Source organism: Calidris pugnax, unplaced genomic scaffold (assembly GCF_001431845.1).
Source record: "Calidris pugnax isolate Ruff unplaced genomic scaffold, ASM143184v1 scaffold145, whole genome shotgun sequence".
In the NCBI taxonomy this organism is placed as follows: domain Eukaryota; kingdom Metazoa; phylum Chordata; class Aves; order Charadriiformes; family Scolopacidae; genus Calidris; species Calidris pugnax.
The window spans coordinates 494,203-508,919 of record NW_015090939.1 but is presented as its reverse complement, the minus strand read 5'-3'; the positions used below and the strand labels follow the sequence as shown (position 1 = coordinate 508,919).

The 14,717-nt window shown below is 54.3% G+C and overlaps 1 protein-coding gene across 1 annotated transcript in view; it reads right to left on the bottom strand.

Annotated features, from left to right (window-relative positions):
* The window catches only part of ADAMTS8 (ADAM metallopeptidase with thrombospondin type 1 motif 8), a gene marked incomplete at its 5' end in the record, with an annotated part of 40,445 nt that overhangs the window by 24,473 nt on the left and 1,255 nt on the right, over nucleotides 1-14,717 (bottom strand). The window contains 5 exons of the mRNA XM_014951820.1: nucleotides 178-361; nucleotides 1,220-1,518; nucleotides 2,187-2,354; nucleotides 2,873-3,005; nucleotides 3,419-3,658. Coding sequence (XP_014807306.1) covers nucleotides 178-361; nucleotides 1,220-1,518; nucleotides 2,187-2,354; nucleotides 2,873-3,005; nucleotides 3,419-3,658 — 1,024 coding nt within the window. The remainder of the gene's footprint in view (nucleotides 1-177; nucleotides 362-1,219; nucleotides 1,519-2,186; nucleotides 2,355-2,872; nucleotides 3,006-3,418; nucleotides 3,659-14,717) is intronic.

Genomic DNA, 14,717 nt, shown 5'->3' with positions numbered 1-14,717 from the left:
CATCTCCATCTCCATCTCCATCTCCATCTCCATCTCCATCATCTCCCCTCTTTCAGTGTCCAACCCTTCCCCCTCCTCCCATGGCTCCATTCCTGGATCAAGAGCCATGGGAGAGCGGAGCAGTGGTGGGTCTTGGAGAAACTGGGGGCACTGTGTGTTTGAGAAGGTCATCCTTACCATCTGGTGGGCACTCCTCGGTGTGGCAGGACTGGTACTTGGCTCGCTGGCCCTCGCAGTACCGGCCACCGTGCTGGGGCTTGGGGCTGTCGCAGTGGCGGTAGGAGAACTGCACGCCGCCGCCGCAGGTCCTGGAGCAGGAGCCCCAGGGGCTCCAGGGACCCCATCCACCATCCACCGCCGGCTGCAAGAAGCCACCAGAAGCTGCTAGATCCATCCCCAAAGCTCAGCCATCCCCAGCTGCTGGCTCCCAGGGCTACCAAAAGTCTGGAGCATCCCCCAAAACCTCCCCCTCCATCTCCCATCCCTGCATCTCCAGCCGGGGCCCTGGTCCAGCAAAGCACTTAAGCACATACTTCACATGGAGTTCTTGCTGACTTCCACCCGTCCTGCTCATGTGCTTAAAGTTAAGCTTGGGCTTAAGGCACTTTGCTGGTGGGGTCAGAGATCACCACTGGTTCCCCCAACAAAAAAAAAAAGAGAGGGTTTTAATTGCAGAACTGCAGCTGCTTGTCCTGCTGCAGACCAGCCTGAGCATCCCAGGAAGGCACGGCATCATTTGCCTTCAGATTTACAAAAGGTGCTCCTTCTTGAAGGAGAAATATCCAGGAAAAAAATGATAATACAAAAACAGGCAAATCCAAAGCTAGTCCAGGGCTCAGAGGTTTGGGAATTCCAACGGGTCTCCCCAATTCTCCTCCACCTTCCTTCCCTGGGGCTTCAGGGCCTTCAGATTTACAAAAGCTGCTCCTTCTTGAAGGAGAAATATCCAGGAAAAAAATGATAATACAAAAACAGGCAAATCCAAAGCTAGTCCAGGGCTCAGAGGTTTGGGAATTCCAACGGGTCTCCCCAATTCTCCTCCACCTTCCTTCCCTGGGGCTTCAGGGCCTTCAGATTTACAAAAGGTGCTCCTTCTCGAAGGAGAAATATCCAGAAAAAAAAAAAAAAGCCCCAAAACCAGGCAAATCCAAAGCTATTCCAGGGGTCAGAAGTTTGGGAATTCCAAAGGGTCTCCCCAATTCTCCTCCACCTTCCTTACCTGGGGCTTCAGGTCATCCTGTGGCAGGCAGCGGCCATCCCAGCAGAGCCCCCCAGTTTTGCAAGGGGTGCCGTCAGCCCAGGGCAAGCTGCCGTTCTTGGTGTGGCAGAGGGGCTCCCCCTTGCCCGTCCGGCACCAAAGCTGGGAGCAGATGTCCTCCTCGGTGGTGTTGGGGCAGTGCTGGAAGTCCTTGCCGAAGATCTGCTGGCATTGCTGGTCCAGGCTGTAGAGGGCTCCCCGGCCGGGCAGCTCGGCGGGCAGGGAGAGGGGCTCGGCTGGGGCATCGAGCAAGCAGTCACCTGGGCAAGGATGGGAGATAGGATGGAGATACATCAAGGTTGGAGACCCATCAAGGCTCGACACCATGGGTTGCACCCAGCAGGGCACCCCAAACCTCTCTCTGTGGTCCATTTTCATAGCATCTTACAATCATAGAATGGTTTGGGTTGGAAGGGACCTTAAAGACCATGCAGTTCCACCCCTGGACACCTCCCACCAGCCCAGGTTGCTCCAAGCCCCCTCCAACTTGGCATTGAATCCCTCTAGGGATGGGGCAGCCACAGCTTCTCGGGGCAACCTGGGCCAGGCTCTCACCACAAAGTGAGTTGTGAGTTCTCAGCAAAGAAGTTCTTCCCCACATCTCATCTCCATCTCCCCTCTTTCAGTGTCCAACCCTTCCCCTTCATCCTATGGCTCCCCTCCCTCATCCAGAGTCCCTCCCCAGCTTTCCTGGAGCCCCTTGAGGGACTGGAAGGTCTCCATGGAACCTTCTCTTCTCCAGGCTGAACCCCCCCAACTCTCTCAGCCTGTCCTCCAGCCCTCCCAGCATCTCCGTGGCCTCCTCTGATCGCGCTCCAACAGGTCCACGTCCTTCCTGCGCTGATTTGAAGCCCCTTCATCCCACACAACCCCTCAAGAGCCGGAGAAATTAAGGAAAAACCCATTTTTGAACGATGAGGCTCCTTACCGTGCCCTCCGTCCAGGAATTCGGTGAGGTACATGGCGCTGCAAGGGGACCAGGGCTGGCTCTTGTTCAAGTGGATGAAGAGAGGGGCCATCATGTGGTGCTTGCCCAGGGGCCCGAAGAGCCTCTCGCAGGTCTTGGAGTCGTCGTGGGGCATGCTGAGGACATGGCCTGGGGGAGCAGAGAACATGGGTGAGATGCAGCCTCCCAGCCCCTGCTCTGCTGCAGGTGGTGCCGGGGCAGCCGGGACCTTCTCCAAGCAGCTCCTCTTGCTTCAAAAGCTGGTTTGCTTCCATAAATCAGAAGTGACCAAAATAAAATAAAATAAAATAAAATAGTGGTTTCTCTGGTGCTTTGGGAGAGCTGCAGGCAGGGCAAAGCAGCCCAAATTAGCCAGAGCATCTCGAGGAGCAGCAAAGCAAGGTGGAGAAGCTCTGGGTCCCAAGCCTTAGCCCACCACGTCCGTGAAACACATTGATTTACACCCCACCAGGCACCTCCACACACTTTTGCTGGTTCAAACCAGCTTCCAGAAGCTCCCCAGTGGGACCCAGCTGGGAGATGCCGGTGCTGGGCACCGCTGCATCCCTTCCCAGCAATGGGGCTGGCCACTCTGGGCTGAAAAAAAAAAGCAGGACCACCCCACCATCCCCATATCCCCCCTACCCTCAGGAAGAAGGATGAGTTACCCAGTTCATGAGCCAGGGTGTAGGCTGCCTGCAGGCCCTCGTCCTCGATCACCGAGCAGCTCTTGTTGCGGTCGCACATGGTGCCGATGTCCGCCACCCCCAGCGTGTCACAGCTTTGGTGGCCACAGAAGTCCTGAGGAGGGGTAGGACAGGGTCACACTTTTGGTAGCCCCAACATGTGAGGGTGGTGGAGCACTGGAACAGGTTGCCCAGGGAGGTGGTTGAGGCCCCTTCCCTGGCGATATTCAAGGAGAGGCTCGAGGAGGCCCTGGGCAACCTGGTCTAGTTGGGGGTGTCCCTGCTGACTGCGGGGGGGTGGGACTAGATGACCTTTGGAGGTCCCTTCTGGCCTGGGCAATTCTATGATTCTATGAACATCCCCCAGCAGAGCACCTGATGCTCTACACCCCAACCATAACCACCACCACCACCCCATTGCTTTGCTGCAAGCTCTGCGTGGTGGTGGGGATCCCTCCTCTCCCTCCAAGGACACCTCCACCCCTTTCTTCTCCCCCAACCAGAGCATCCCCAAGGGACCCTTCAGACCTGTCTCGTCAGCAGGATGGCAGTGTCGTAGTGCTCCGGGTGGCGGTCGCTGGGGGGGTTGAACCTTTGCTGCCAGCTGCAGAAGTTGCGCAGGGTGAGGCCACCGTTGTCAGACACCTCCGGCCCCACCGCCGCCTCGTCCACCACCAGCACCTTCACCACCACCAGGTTGATGGAGTTCTTCAGGCTGGGGTGCTTGTAGATGCGAGCCGCCATGGACATCAGGGTCAGGACGTGGTTCTGTGGGGGGGACAGAGGCAAAGCCTGGGTGAAACCTTCGTAGGCCACCACCTATTTGCTCTTTTTCTTTCCCTTTTTTCTGAGTATTTGGGGCTGAGCTGCAAAGATATAATCACCCCTTCCCAGGGCAGGGGAAACTGAGGCACAGGGAGGACTGCCACCACCTTTTTGCTCTTTTTCTTTCCCTTTTTTCTGAGTATTTGGGGCTCAGCTGCAGGAGAAGCAATGGAGCCTTTCCAGGGCAGGGGAAACTGAGGCACAGGGAGGACTGCCACCACCTATTTTCTCTTTTTCTTTCCCTTTTTGCTGGGTATTTGGGGCTGAGATGCAGGACTACCTGGAGCCTTATCTTCTCCAGGCTGAACCCCCCCAACTCTCTCAGCCTGTCCTCCAGCCCTCCCAGCATCTCCATGGCCTCCTCTGGCCCCTCTCCAACAGGTCCTTGTCCTTCCTTCACCAGGGGGCTCTATTTCTTGGCTAGAAAAGAAGGAATCAACCTCATTTATGAAGCCTACCACATCCAGACCATCTCAGGCAACCGCCTGGGTCGATGGGCTTTTTTTTCTACACGATGTACACCTTGTGCTGGTGGGAAGGACAACCAGGACAATCCCACCTCCACATCATCCCCTTCGCCAACCATCCTGTCTCACCTTCCACGAACCCTTTGCACCCAGAAACCCTTCGGGGGGAGAAACCTCACGTGTCCCTGCCAGTGCTCTTGCATATTCCCAAGGCATTAACCCTGCCCTGGCTGCAAAACCACCCTCCCGTGGCTCCAGAACAGGCTCCTCAGGGTTTGAACCCGGCGTCCTGGGTGACAAACCAGGGCCAAAGCACTTGGAAGGCCGAGCCTTTGCCCAGCTCAGCTCCTGGGACGACCAAGGATTACTTAATATGTCAAACGCGCCAGCGATGTTTAGGCTGATGTAAACATCTTATCGGGAGCATCGAAAATTCCTCCTCTGCTTGGCACCCGGCCCCGGAGTCAGGAGAGAAAAATGCAGCTATTACACAATACAGTGTTGGGAAAGAGAAAGTGCCTTCTTCTCCTCCTCCTCCTCCCCAGACGGAATGACACCCCGCGGTCTCGCTCCAGGTCTCCACCATCTCATTCAACTGGAAGGACTCGGTGGAAACCCTCCCTGGCATCTGAGCTTCACCCAAAATCCGCGTTTCCCAACGTGGAAAACTCAACGACCTCACCCGTGGAGAGCGACGCGCACAAAAAGCCATTTTCTTAGCAAAGGAGGGAGATATTTGGGGAGATACCCCACCTCCTCTAAGACATTTGTGTCCCCAAGAGCAGCCCCGGGGGTGGTTTTGGCCGTTTTAACTCATTCTGCCCCATTTTATGCTGGCAGCTGGGCGTAGACAGATGTCTCCCTTCAGCGAGACGTATCCCAAGGCTCGTTATCCGAGGGCAAGCCCCGGCAGAAGACGATGGGAGGGCTGAAGGGACGGGTTTATTTAGACTGGCCAGATCTCCGCGACGTGACTCAACGTCCCAGCCCCGAAGAGAGAGCAGCAAATGTCACGGGGAAGCCACCACCAAGGCAAGGAACCCAGATGAGATCCCCTCCAGTGAGGAGGCTCCTGGGCAAAATCCATTGGGAAGCCTCCTAAAAAACCATCACAAAGCCCTCCTAAAATTACGCAGGTGAAGACCTCGAAGGTGAAGACCTCAGACCTCTGGAGCTGAGCGTGGTGGGATGATCCATCGTTTCCAAGGGAGCAAATCCTGCCTCATCCTTCTCTGAACCATCACAGGCTTCTCTCCATCCCGGTGTTTTTCACCTGGGAGCTCTCATTCCCTACTGCAAACCCCTTGAGATACCGACCCCCATGTTCCTCAGGGCTACATCCAGCCAAAGAAACTCTTCCAGCAGCAGGAACGGAGGGGCTTGGAGAACATCCACCCGCCTTCCCTTTGCCTGGAGAGCGAGGAGGGAAAACGAATCGAAAAAACAGCTATTTAAGTGCAGATTTAAAAGGTCAAATTCACTTGTTCCACCATCTGGTGTGTATTTACACCCATCCCAACCCGGACCGTACGGGTGTTGGTTGGGTTTTGGGATGGACGCTCCGGGGAGAGGAGCAATCCCACCTGCACCACCTTGGCTCGGCCAAGGGGCTTGGAGCTGGGGCCAGAAGCAAATTTTGGGATCCCCAGGGCTCAGGAAATGCTGACTGAGCACTTTTGACCAACGGCCGGCTGCGGATGAGTTGAATCCTGCTCGTCCCGACCTCCCTGTGCCTTTGTAAACGGGCTCTGGCTTGAGGAGCTGCCTTCTCCAGGGTTTCCTTCCCAGCATCAAGGCTGAGGATGCGGGTACTGGGATCAGATGCCCCAAGGAGTCAGGTTTTGGGGAGCTCAGGGGAGTAAATAAACTGGTTTTTACCTCCTTGCAAAGCACCGCAGCTCAGTGGGTACAAGGCTCCCCCCTGCCATTCCCAACCAGCATCCCTGGCAGGATTTCTATCCAACTGGTGAATACAGCTTGGAAAACCAGTCCCTCACCTGCTCTGGGTGGAGAGGACACCACCCCAAGCCTGAGAGAACCTCTGGAGCATCCCTCCTCTACCCCACAACAGCCAGGCACGAGCATCGCAGCAGGGGCTTCCTACTGCCCTTTGATGCCCCCCAAAAACCTCCCACCTCTTTTTTTCCCTTCTTCTGCTCTCGATAAGATCAAATCCCACCATTTAGCCCCCCAAAAAATGAGGAGGGGATGCCTTTTGTCCAGCACAGCAGCTCCGACAGCCCTCCTGCCTGGGAGAGCCCGAAGCCAGGCACCCACGGGTACCACCAGCACCACAAACAGCCCTCCCAGTCGACCTGGGGCTGTAGATTCAGGGGGTTTGTTTTCTTTTTTTTCCTTCATAGAGTTGTTGGCGTTGGGTTTGTTTTTTTGGCTTTTTCTCCCCCCCTTTCTTTTCTCCCGACAAGGCAGCGCTGAGATTTCTGGAGCGCGGACAGATGGAAGGGAGCGAACGCGGGGTCAGATGCGAGGGCTTTGAGAAAACAACTGCTAAAAACATATCCCAGCCTGTGTCTGTCTCTTTCTCCCCCCCCAAAAAGCCATGTCAGAGTGCTGGCCCCCTGGCTCGGACCCCCACAGCGGCCGCTCTGCCAGCCTCCCCCTGCAGGGCCAAGAATTTCCTTGCCAAAAAAATGGGAGCAGCAGCCAAGAGAAATGGGAGGTGAGGGAGACACTTGGGGGGCACCCTCCTGCCTCCCCCAGCCCTTTTCTGGTTGTCACTTGACTTATTTTTCCTCCCTTCTCTTCCCCTTTTTGTTGGCCATTTGGGGCTGAGCTGCAGGAGAAGCAATGATGCCTTTTCAGGGCAGGGGAAACTGAGGCACGAGGAGAACTGCCACCACCTATTTGCTCTTTTTCTTTCCCTTTTTTCTGAGTATTTGGGGCTGAGCTGCAAAGATATAATCACCCCTTCCCAGGGCAGGGGAAACTGAGGCACAGGGAGGACTGCCACCACCTTTTTGCTCTTTTTCTTTCCCTTTTTTCTGAGTATTTGGGGCTCAGCTGCAGGAGAAGCAATGGAGCCTTTCCAGGGCAGGGGAAACTGAGGCACAGGGAGGACTGCCACCACCTATTTTCTCTTTTTCTTTCCCTTTTTGCTGGGTATTTGGGGCTGAGATGCAGGAGAAACAACGATCCCTTTTCAGGGCAGGGGAAACTGAGGCACAAGAAGGACTGTCATCACCTATTTGCTTTTATCTTTCCCTTTTGGCTGGGTATTTGGGGCTGAGCTGCAGGAGAAGCAATGATCCCTTTTCAGGGTAAGAGAAACTGAGGCACAAGGAGAACTGCCACCACAGACCCCCATGTTCCTCAGGGCTACATCCAGCCAAAGAAACTCTTCCAGCAGCAGGAACGGAGGGGCTTGGAGAACATCCACCCGCCTTCCCTTCGCCTGGAGAGCGAGGAGGGAAAACGAATCGAAAAAACAGCTATTTAAGTGCAGATTTAAAAGGTCAAATTCACTTGTTCCACCATCTGGTGTGTATTTACACCCGTCCCAACCCGGACCGTGCGGGTGTTGGTTGGGTTTTGGGATGGACGCTCCGGGGAGAGGAGCAATCCCACCTGCACCACCTTGGCTCGGCCAAGGGGCTTGGAGCTGGGGCCAGAAGCAAATTTTGGGATCCCCAGGGCTCAGGAAATGCTGACTGAGCACTTTTGACCAACGGCCGGCTGCGGATGAGTTGAATCCTGCTCGTCCCGACCTCCCTTGGAGCCGAGCTGCAGGGGAAGCAATCACCCCTTCCCAGACCGTGCCTTTGTAAACGGGCTCTGGCTTGAGGAGCTGCCTTCTCCAGGGTTTCCTTCCCAGCATCAAGGCTGAGGATGCGGGTACTGGGATCAGATGCCCCAAGGAGTCAGGTTTTGGGGAGCCCAGGGGTGTAAATAAACTGGTTTCTACCTCCTTGCAAGGCACCACAGCTCAGCGGGTACAAAGCTCCCCCCTGCCATTCCCAACCAGCATCCTGGGAGACCTCTGCCACCACCTATTTTCTCTTTTTCTTTCCCTTTTTGCTGGGTATTTGGGGCTCAGCTGCAATACAAGGCTCCCCCCTGCCATTCCCAACCAGCATCCCTGGCAGGATTTCTATCCAACTGGTGAATACAGCTTGGAAAACCAGTCCCTCACCTGCTCTGGGTGGAGAGGACACCACCCCAAGCCTGAGAGAACCTCTGGAGCATCCCTCCTCTACCCCACAACAGCCAGGCACGAGCATCGCAGCAGGGGCTTCCTACTCCCCCTTGATGCCCCGCTGCAGGGGAAGCAACGATCCCTTTCCAGGGCAGGGGAAACTGAGGCACAAGAAGGAATGCCCCCACCACTTTGCTTTTATCTTTCCCTTTTTTCTGAGTATTTGGGGCTGAGCTGCAAGTGATATAATCACCCCTTTCTAGGGCAGGGGAAACTGAGGCACGAGGAGAACTGCCACCACCTATTTGCTTTTAGCAGGGGCTTCCTACTGCCCTTTGATGCCCCCCAAAAACCTCCCACCTCTTTTTTTCCCTTCTTCTGCTCTCGATAAGATCAAATCCCACCATTTAGCCCCCCAAAAAATGAGGAGGGGATGCCTTTTGTCCAGCACAGCAGCTCTGACAGCCCTCCTGCCTGGGAGAGCCCGAAGCCAGGCACCCACGGGTACCACCAGCACCACAAACAGCCCTCCCAGAGGGTTAAAAAAAAGAAAAATATGGGAAAAATAAATATAAACCAGAGCACGGGGAACTGAAGTGGCTGTTTTGAACCTGATAAGGTTGAAGGGTTTCGTTTTCCAACACGGGCTCTTGCAAAAATCTCTGCTGACATTCTCCTCCGTGGGAAGCCGAAGCCCTGCAGAGATTCCCCAAACTGCTTTGCTTCTATTTTTCCTTTTAATTATTTATTATTATTAATCTTTGGGGGGGGGGGGGAAAGAAACTGCTCTTACACACATGCTAAACTATTATTGTGGTATGCACAGAATGATCTAATAGTCCTGGACCCACCCAGCGCAGAAGGATGGCAGGGAGCACCCGTCCAAACACCCCGCCACAAACTCGCCTCCCCCCACCTCGACCTGGGGCTGTAGATTCAGGGGGTTTGTTTTCTTTTTTTTCCTTCATAGAGTTGTTGGCGTTGGGTTTGTTTTTTTGGCTTTTTCTCCCCCCCTTTCTTTTCTCCCGACAAGGCAGCGCTGAGATTTCTGGAGCGCGGACAGATGGAAGGGAGCGAACGCGGGGTCAGATGCGAGGGCTTTGAGAAAACAACTGCTAAAAACATATCCCAGCCTGTGTCTGTCTCTTTCTCCCCCCCCAAAAAGCCATGTCAGAGTGCTGGCCCCCTGGCTCGGACCCCCACAGCGGCCGCTCTGCCAGCCTCCCCCTGCAGGGCCAAGAATTTCCTTGCCAAAAAAATGGGAGCAGCAGCCAAGAGAAATGGGAGGTGAGGGAGACACTTGGGGGGCACCCTCCTGCCTCCCCCAGCCCTTTTCTGGTTGTCACTTGACTTATTTTTCCTCCCTTCTCTTCCCCTTTTTGTTGGCCATTTGGGGCTGAGCTGCAGGAGAAGCAATGATGCCTTTTCAGGGCAGGGGAAACTGAGGCACGAGGAGAACTGCCACCACCTATTTGCTCTTTTTCTTTCCCTTTTTTCTGAGTATTTGGGGCTGAGCTGCAAAGATATAATCACCCCTTCCCAGGGCAGGGGAAACTGAGGCACAGGGAGGACTGCCACCACCTTTTTGCTCTTTTTCTTTCCCTTTTTCTGAGTATTTGGAGCCGAGCTGCAGGGGAAGCAATCACCCTTTCCCAGATTAAGGGAAACTGAGGCACGAGGAGAACTGCCACCACCACTTTGCTCTTTTTCTTTCCCTTTTTCTGAGAATTTGGAGCCGAGCTGCAGGGGAAACAATGATCCCTTTCCAGGGCAGGGGAAACTGAGGCACAGGGAGGACTGCCACCACCTGTTTGCTTTTATCTTTCCCTTTTTCTGAGTATTTGGGGCTGAGCTGCAAGGGAAGCAATCACCCCTTCCCAAGGTAAGGGAAACTGAGGCACAGGGAGGACTGCCACCACCTCTTTGCTCTTTTTCTATCCCTTTTTTTGAGTATTTGGGGCTGAGCTGCAGGGGAAACAACGATCCCTTTCCAGGGCAGGGGAAACTGAGGCACAGGGAGGACTCCCACCACCTCTTTGCCTGCAGAAGGCTAGACACAAGGCAAAACCCCATCCCGAGAGCATCCCAGGGCAGCAGCAGCACTGCTGTTTGCAAGCCCAGCGGCAGGAGCCAGCTCCCTCCAACTTTCATACCGAAGCCCTTGATAATCTGGCTCTGGAAGGCAGCAGCTGTTTAACATTACGGGGCGACGCGAGGAAGCGAGTGCAAGGGCCAGGGGGAATATTTAGGGAGGCTTCCCAGTCCTCTGACCCCTTGCCACAAAGTTTGGGGTCACACCAGAGGAGCTGGGGGGGGACAAATCCTGGAGGAAAAGCACCCGTGATGCCAATGGATGGCAGCATCAGCTCAGGTCCCCCCTTTTTTTTTTGGCAAAAATCCCCTTTTAATCCCACCCCGGTGTCCTTTGGGATGGGTTCAGGAGGGGCCAGGCTCCTTTTGTCAAGGGATTAAGCCAACTCACCCTTCTCAAGCTGCAATTTATCCTAAAACCTAGAGGAGCCCGGACACTGAGCTCCGGGGTGGCTTTGGCTTTAGCTCCAAGGTCACTTGGATGGTGGATCCGGGGGTGGGGAGCACCCAACCTGGGTTTGAAGAGGGAAGGGATTGCTACAGCACTCCTAAAAACCTCGTAAATCTGCCTGGAAAAAGAAAAAACCAAACAAAAAACAACCCAAAACCACAAACCCACAGAAGTCAGGCGAGGAGTCCCAGCTTAATCAGATCGATCTGGTCTTTGCCGTGGTCCTCGCTCGTTACCAGCTCTTGGAGCCAAGGATGGCAGATTCCTCGTTTGCAAGAGCAAAGAGGGGGGGTAAAAAAGGAAAAAAAAAAAAAGGGGGGGATCGTAGCCATCGTGCTGGCAGAGGAGAGCTTGGAAACGCATCCCGTCTGCCCCCAAGAGACAGGAGAAATCCCACCACAGGAATCCAATTCCCTTGCCAACTGGCTGGGGATGCTGCGGAGGGTTTTTGTTGCTTTTAGGTGTCTGGGCAAACATCCCTCTCCCCCCCATGTCCCCCCCCCTCAAAGAAGAAGACTCACAGGGACCTCTCTGCAAGTGCAGCCGGCGCTGCAGGTGCTCAGCCCAAACCCTTTTTCTTCTGCACACCAGAGGGATGATCCCCTACAACGCCTCCTGCCTCAGTTTCTCCTGCTCAACCCCCCCAATTTAACCCCCTCAGCCATGCTCCTCACCCTTTTTCCACCCCCCCTCCAAGCATTTTTGGTAAAATGCAAAGAAGAACTTGTGCATCCAGCTTGGGGGCTCCCACCCATCCCTATATCAAGATGCTGGGGGGGGTGGTGTCTTCTCAATCACTGCATTTCACATCCCACCACATCCTCCTCCCAGGTGTTACTGCTCCTCATTGTCCTTCCCCCCACCCCCCAAAATACCCCATCTCCTGCAAGAAGAGTGATTAACCCCCCCCAAATTACCTGTCTTACATCATCCTTCCTTCCCGGTTTGCATGAGGATGGATGGAGGTGGAATTAAACCCTTGTTATGTAAATTAGGTTAACAGCTGAGCGATAACAGCTTGGATTGATTAGAAATAGATCATTAATAGCCTTTTCCTAGCACTGATTGTAACCAGCAATGCCTGAAAGCATCTTATGGGGGACTGTCTTCTCTTTCCTTGAGCTGCTCCAGCTTATGCAAGAAAATAACCGGGAACACAAACAATGCTTGTGACCTTTAATGAATATTTGGTAATTAGAAGTGTGGTTACGGGAAGAAAAGTCACTATATAAATATGGATTCCTCTGACTCAACATTTCTGCCCCCCGGGCATCTCCTAGACAACTCTCGAAGATCTCACCACCGTGAGCAAGCCAACACTTCTATTTTTTGGGGTTTTTTTAGCCCACAAAATACAGGTATTTAGGGAGAAGTGAGATGGCTCTTTGGGCTCCTGAGTTAGCACTAAGTTAGTGCTTCTCCCTGCAGTTTTTTGTTGCTGAGAACAAAAGGCACAGAAACACAGCAGGTGGCTTTTTTTTCTTTTTTTTTTAAATGCTACATGAGAGCTGGTTCTACTTAAAGTTTTCTCCCAACTACTTAAATACTCTACTGCTCTGCTCATCCAAACTAAGATCCTTCAAGGGGACTTTCCTTCCCATCAAGAAACGCCCCGAGAGGCGACGCAGAGATGCTGCTCTCGGGGGACAAAGAGGAGATAATGGTAAAAATGGGAGCCAAAGAGACTGGAAACTCACTGGGAACCGAGTGGGTGATGCTACCAGGCAGCATCACCCACTCCCAGGGCTGGAACCACCAAAATCAGGGCTTGGGTACCAGCTTTTCAAGAGCTGCCTCGGCACAGGTTCACCCCAAGGGATGGGGCTTTTTTTCCCCCAGCTGGGCATTATCAGGATCCCTGCCCACCCCCCAAAAAAAATATATCACCTTATTTGTAGCAGGAGACCCCTGGGTGCTGTTTAAAACCATTGTGTGCCCAGCTGGTCGCAGAAGATGCAATATATTATTTTTTCTTGCCATTTTGGGGACCAGAGACCAGCTCCACGCTCCCAGGAGAGTCATTCCCACCCCCATTTTTATGCCTGTTGCTTAAATATTCAGATTACTCCATTGCCTTATTTGTAGCAGGAGACCCCTGGGTGCTGTTTAAAACCATTGTGTGCCCAGCTGGTCGCAGAAGATGCAATATATTATTTTTTCTTGCCATTTTGGGGACCAGAGACCAGCTCCACGCTCCCAGGAGACTCATTCCCACCCCCATTTTTATGCCTGTTGCTTAAATATTCAGATGACTCCATTGTAAACTCTTTTTTAAGTTTTTAAATGCTCTGAGCTCCAAGGAGGGGGGTGGGAAAGGGGGTTGGGGGTGTCTCCAAGGGCAGCATCCACATCTCTCCTAAACCTTCTGCTCTCTGCTCCTGCCTTGGTGGCACGGAGGAGAAACCCGAGTGATGCTGGAGCAGCTGAGATCAGCTGGAGCCCCGAGCTCTGCCATTTCCCAAGGTCCAGAATTAAAATGCTGCGCTTTATTAGGGATGGAGAAGGACAAAGAGGGCAGAAACAGCAAAGCCAGGCTGCCAAAGCCCTCTTAGATGCCCCACCGAGCTCCAGCTTCAAGAACTAAGACCCCACCAACCTCACCAAGACCTGTTTTCAGCCCACTCCGACCCAAATTTGGAGCCCAACAGCCCATGGCTGCGGGGAGGGAGGTGGAAGGGGAGCTGGCTTTGCAAAAAACGTGAAAAATAACCCTGTTGATGATGAAAACGGCCAGAAAACAGCCCTGGGGGGGGATGTTGAGGGTGGACACGGGCAAGGTCTCCACAGCTGGAGCAGGATGAAGAGGAGAGGGAGAGGTTCTGGGGGCAAAGGGCTGGTGGTGCATCTGCTGGGCTGCAAGCAGGTGGCTCAGGAGGAGGACTAAGCATTACTCAGTTTATTTACTATCTGGCCCCAGCTCCTATCCGGAAGGGAGTTAAGCTCTTCGGCACGGCAAGAAAGGCATTAACCCACTCTTGTCCCTCCTCTGGGGGGACACCAGCTGGAGGGGACATCACGGAGGGATGGGGAAGGGGTCCCCAACCACTGATCAAACCCCACAGATCAACCCTGTGGGGGTTTACAGCCCCTACACTGCAAAAAAAAACGGTGGGGACAGAGCCAAGGTCCCCCACCCCCGTCCCCAACTCTCTACTCAGCCACCCAAGGTGGTCTCTGGCATCCCGGGGATGCTCATAGAATCACAGAATAGAACCAAAAAATAGTTTGGGTTGGAAGGGACCTTAAAAATCATCTCATTCCAACCCCCTGCCCTGGGCAGGGACACCTCCCACCACACCAGGTTGCTCCAAGCCCCCTCCAACCTGCCCTTGAACCACAGCTTCTCGGGGCAACCTGGGCCAGGCTCTCACCAGCCTTATTATAAAATATTTCTTCCTTAAATCTAGTCCCCCGTGTGAGGGATGGGGATGGAGGGTTATACGGGGGTAGGGGGGACAGGAGGGGATGGGGGGAACGGAGGATGGAGAGATGAAGAGGCAACGGGGACAGAGGATAGAGGGGACAGAGGGACGGAGGGGACAGAGGGACGGAGGGGACAGAGGGACGGAGGGGACAGAGGGAATGGAGGGACGGAGGGGACAGAGAGATGGAGGAAGAAGGGGACAGGATGGAGGGGACAGAGAGATGGAGGAAGAAGGGAACAGAGGATGGAGGGGACAGAGGGATGGGGGGGCAACGGGGACAGAGGATGGAGGGGACAGAGGGATGGGGGGGCAATGGGGACAGAGGATGGAGGGGACAGAGGGACGGAGGAAAAAGGGGATGGAGGGGACGGGGGAAGGAGGGATGGGGGGGCAGTGGGGAGAGGGGGGGCAGGGG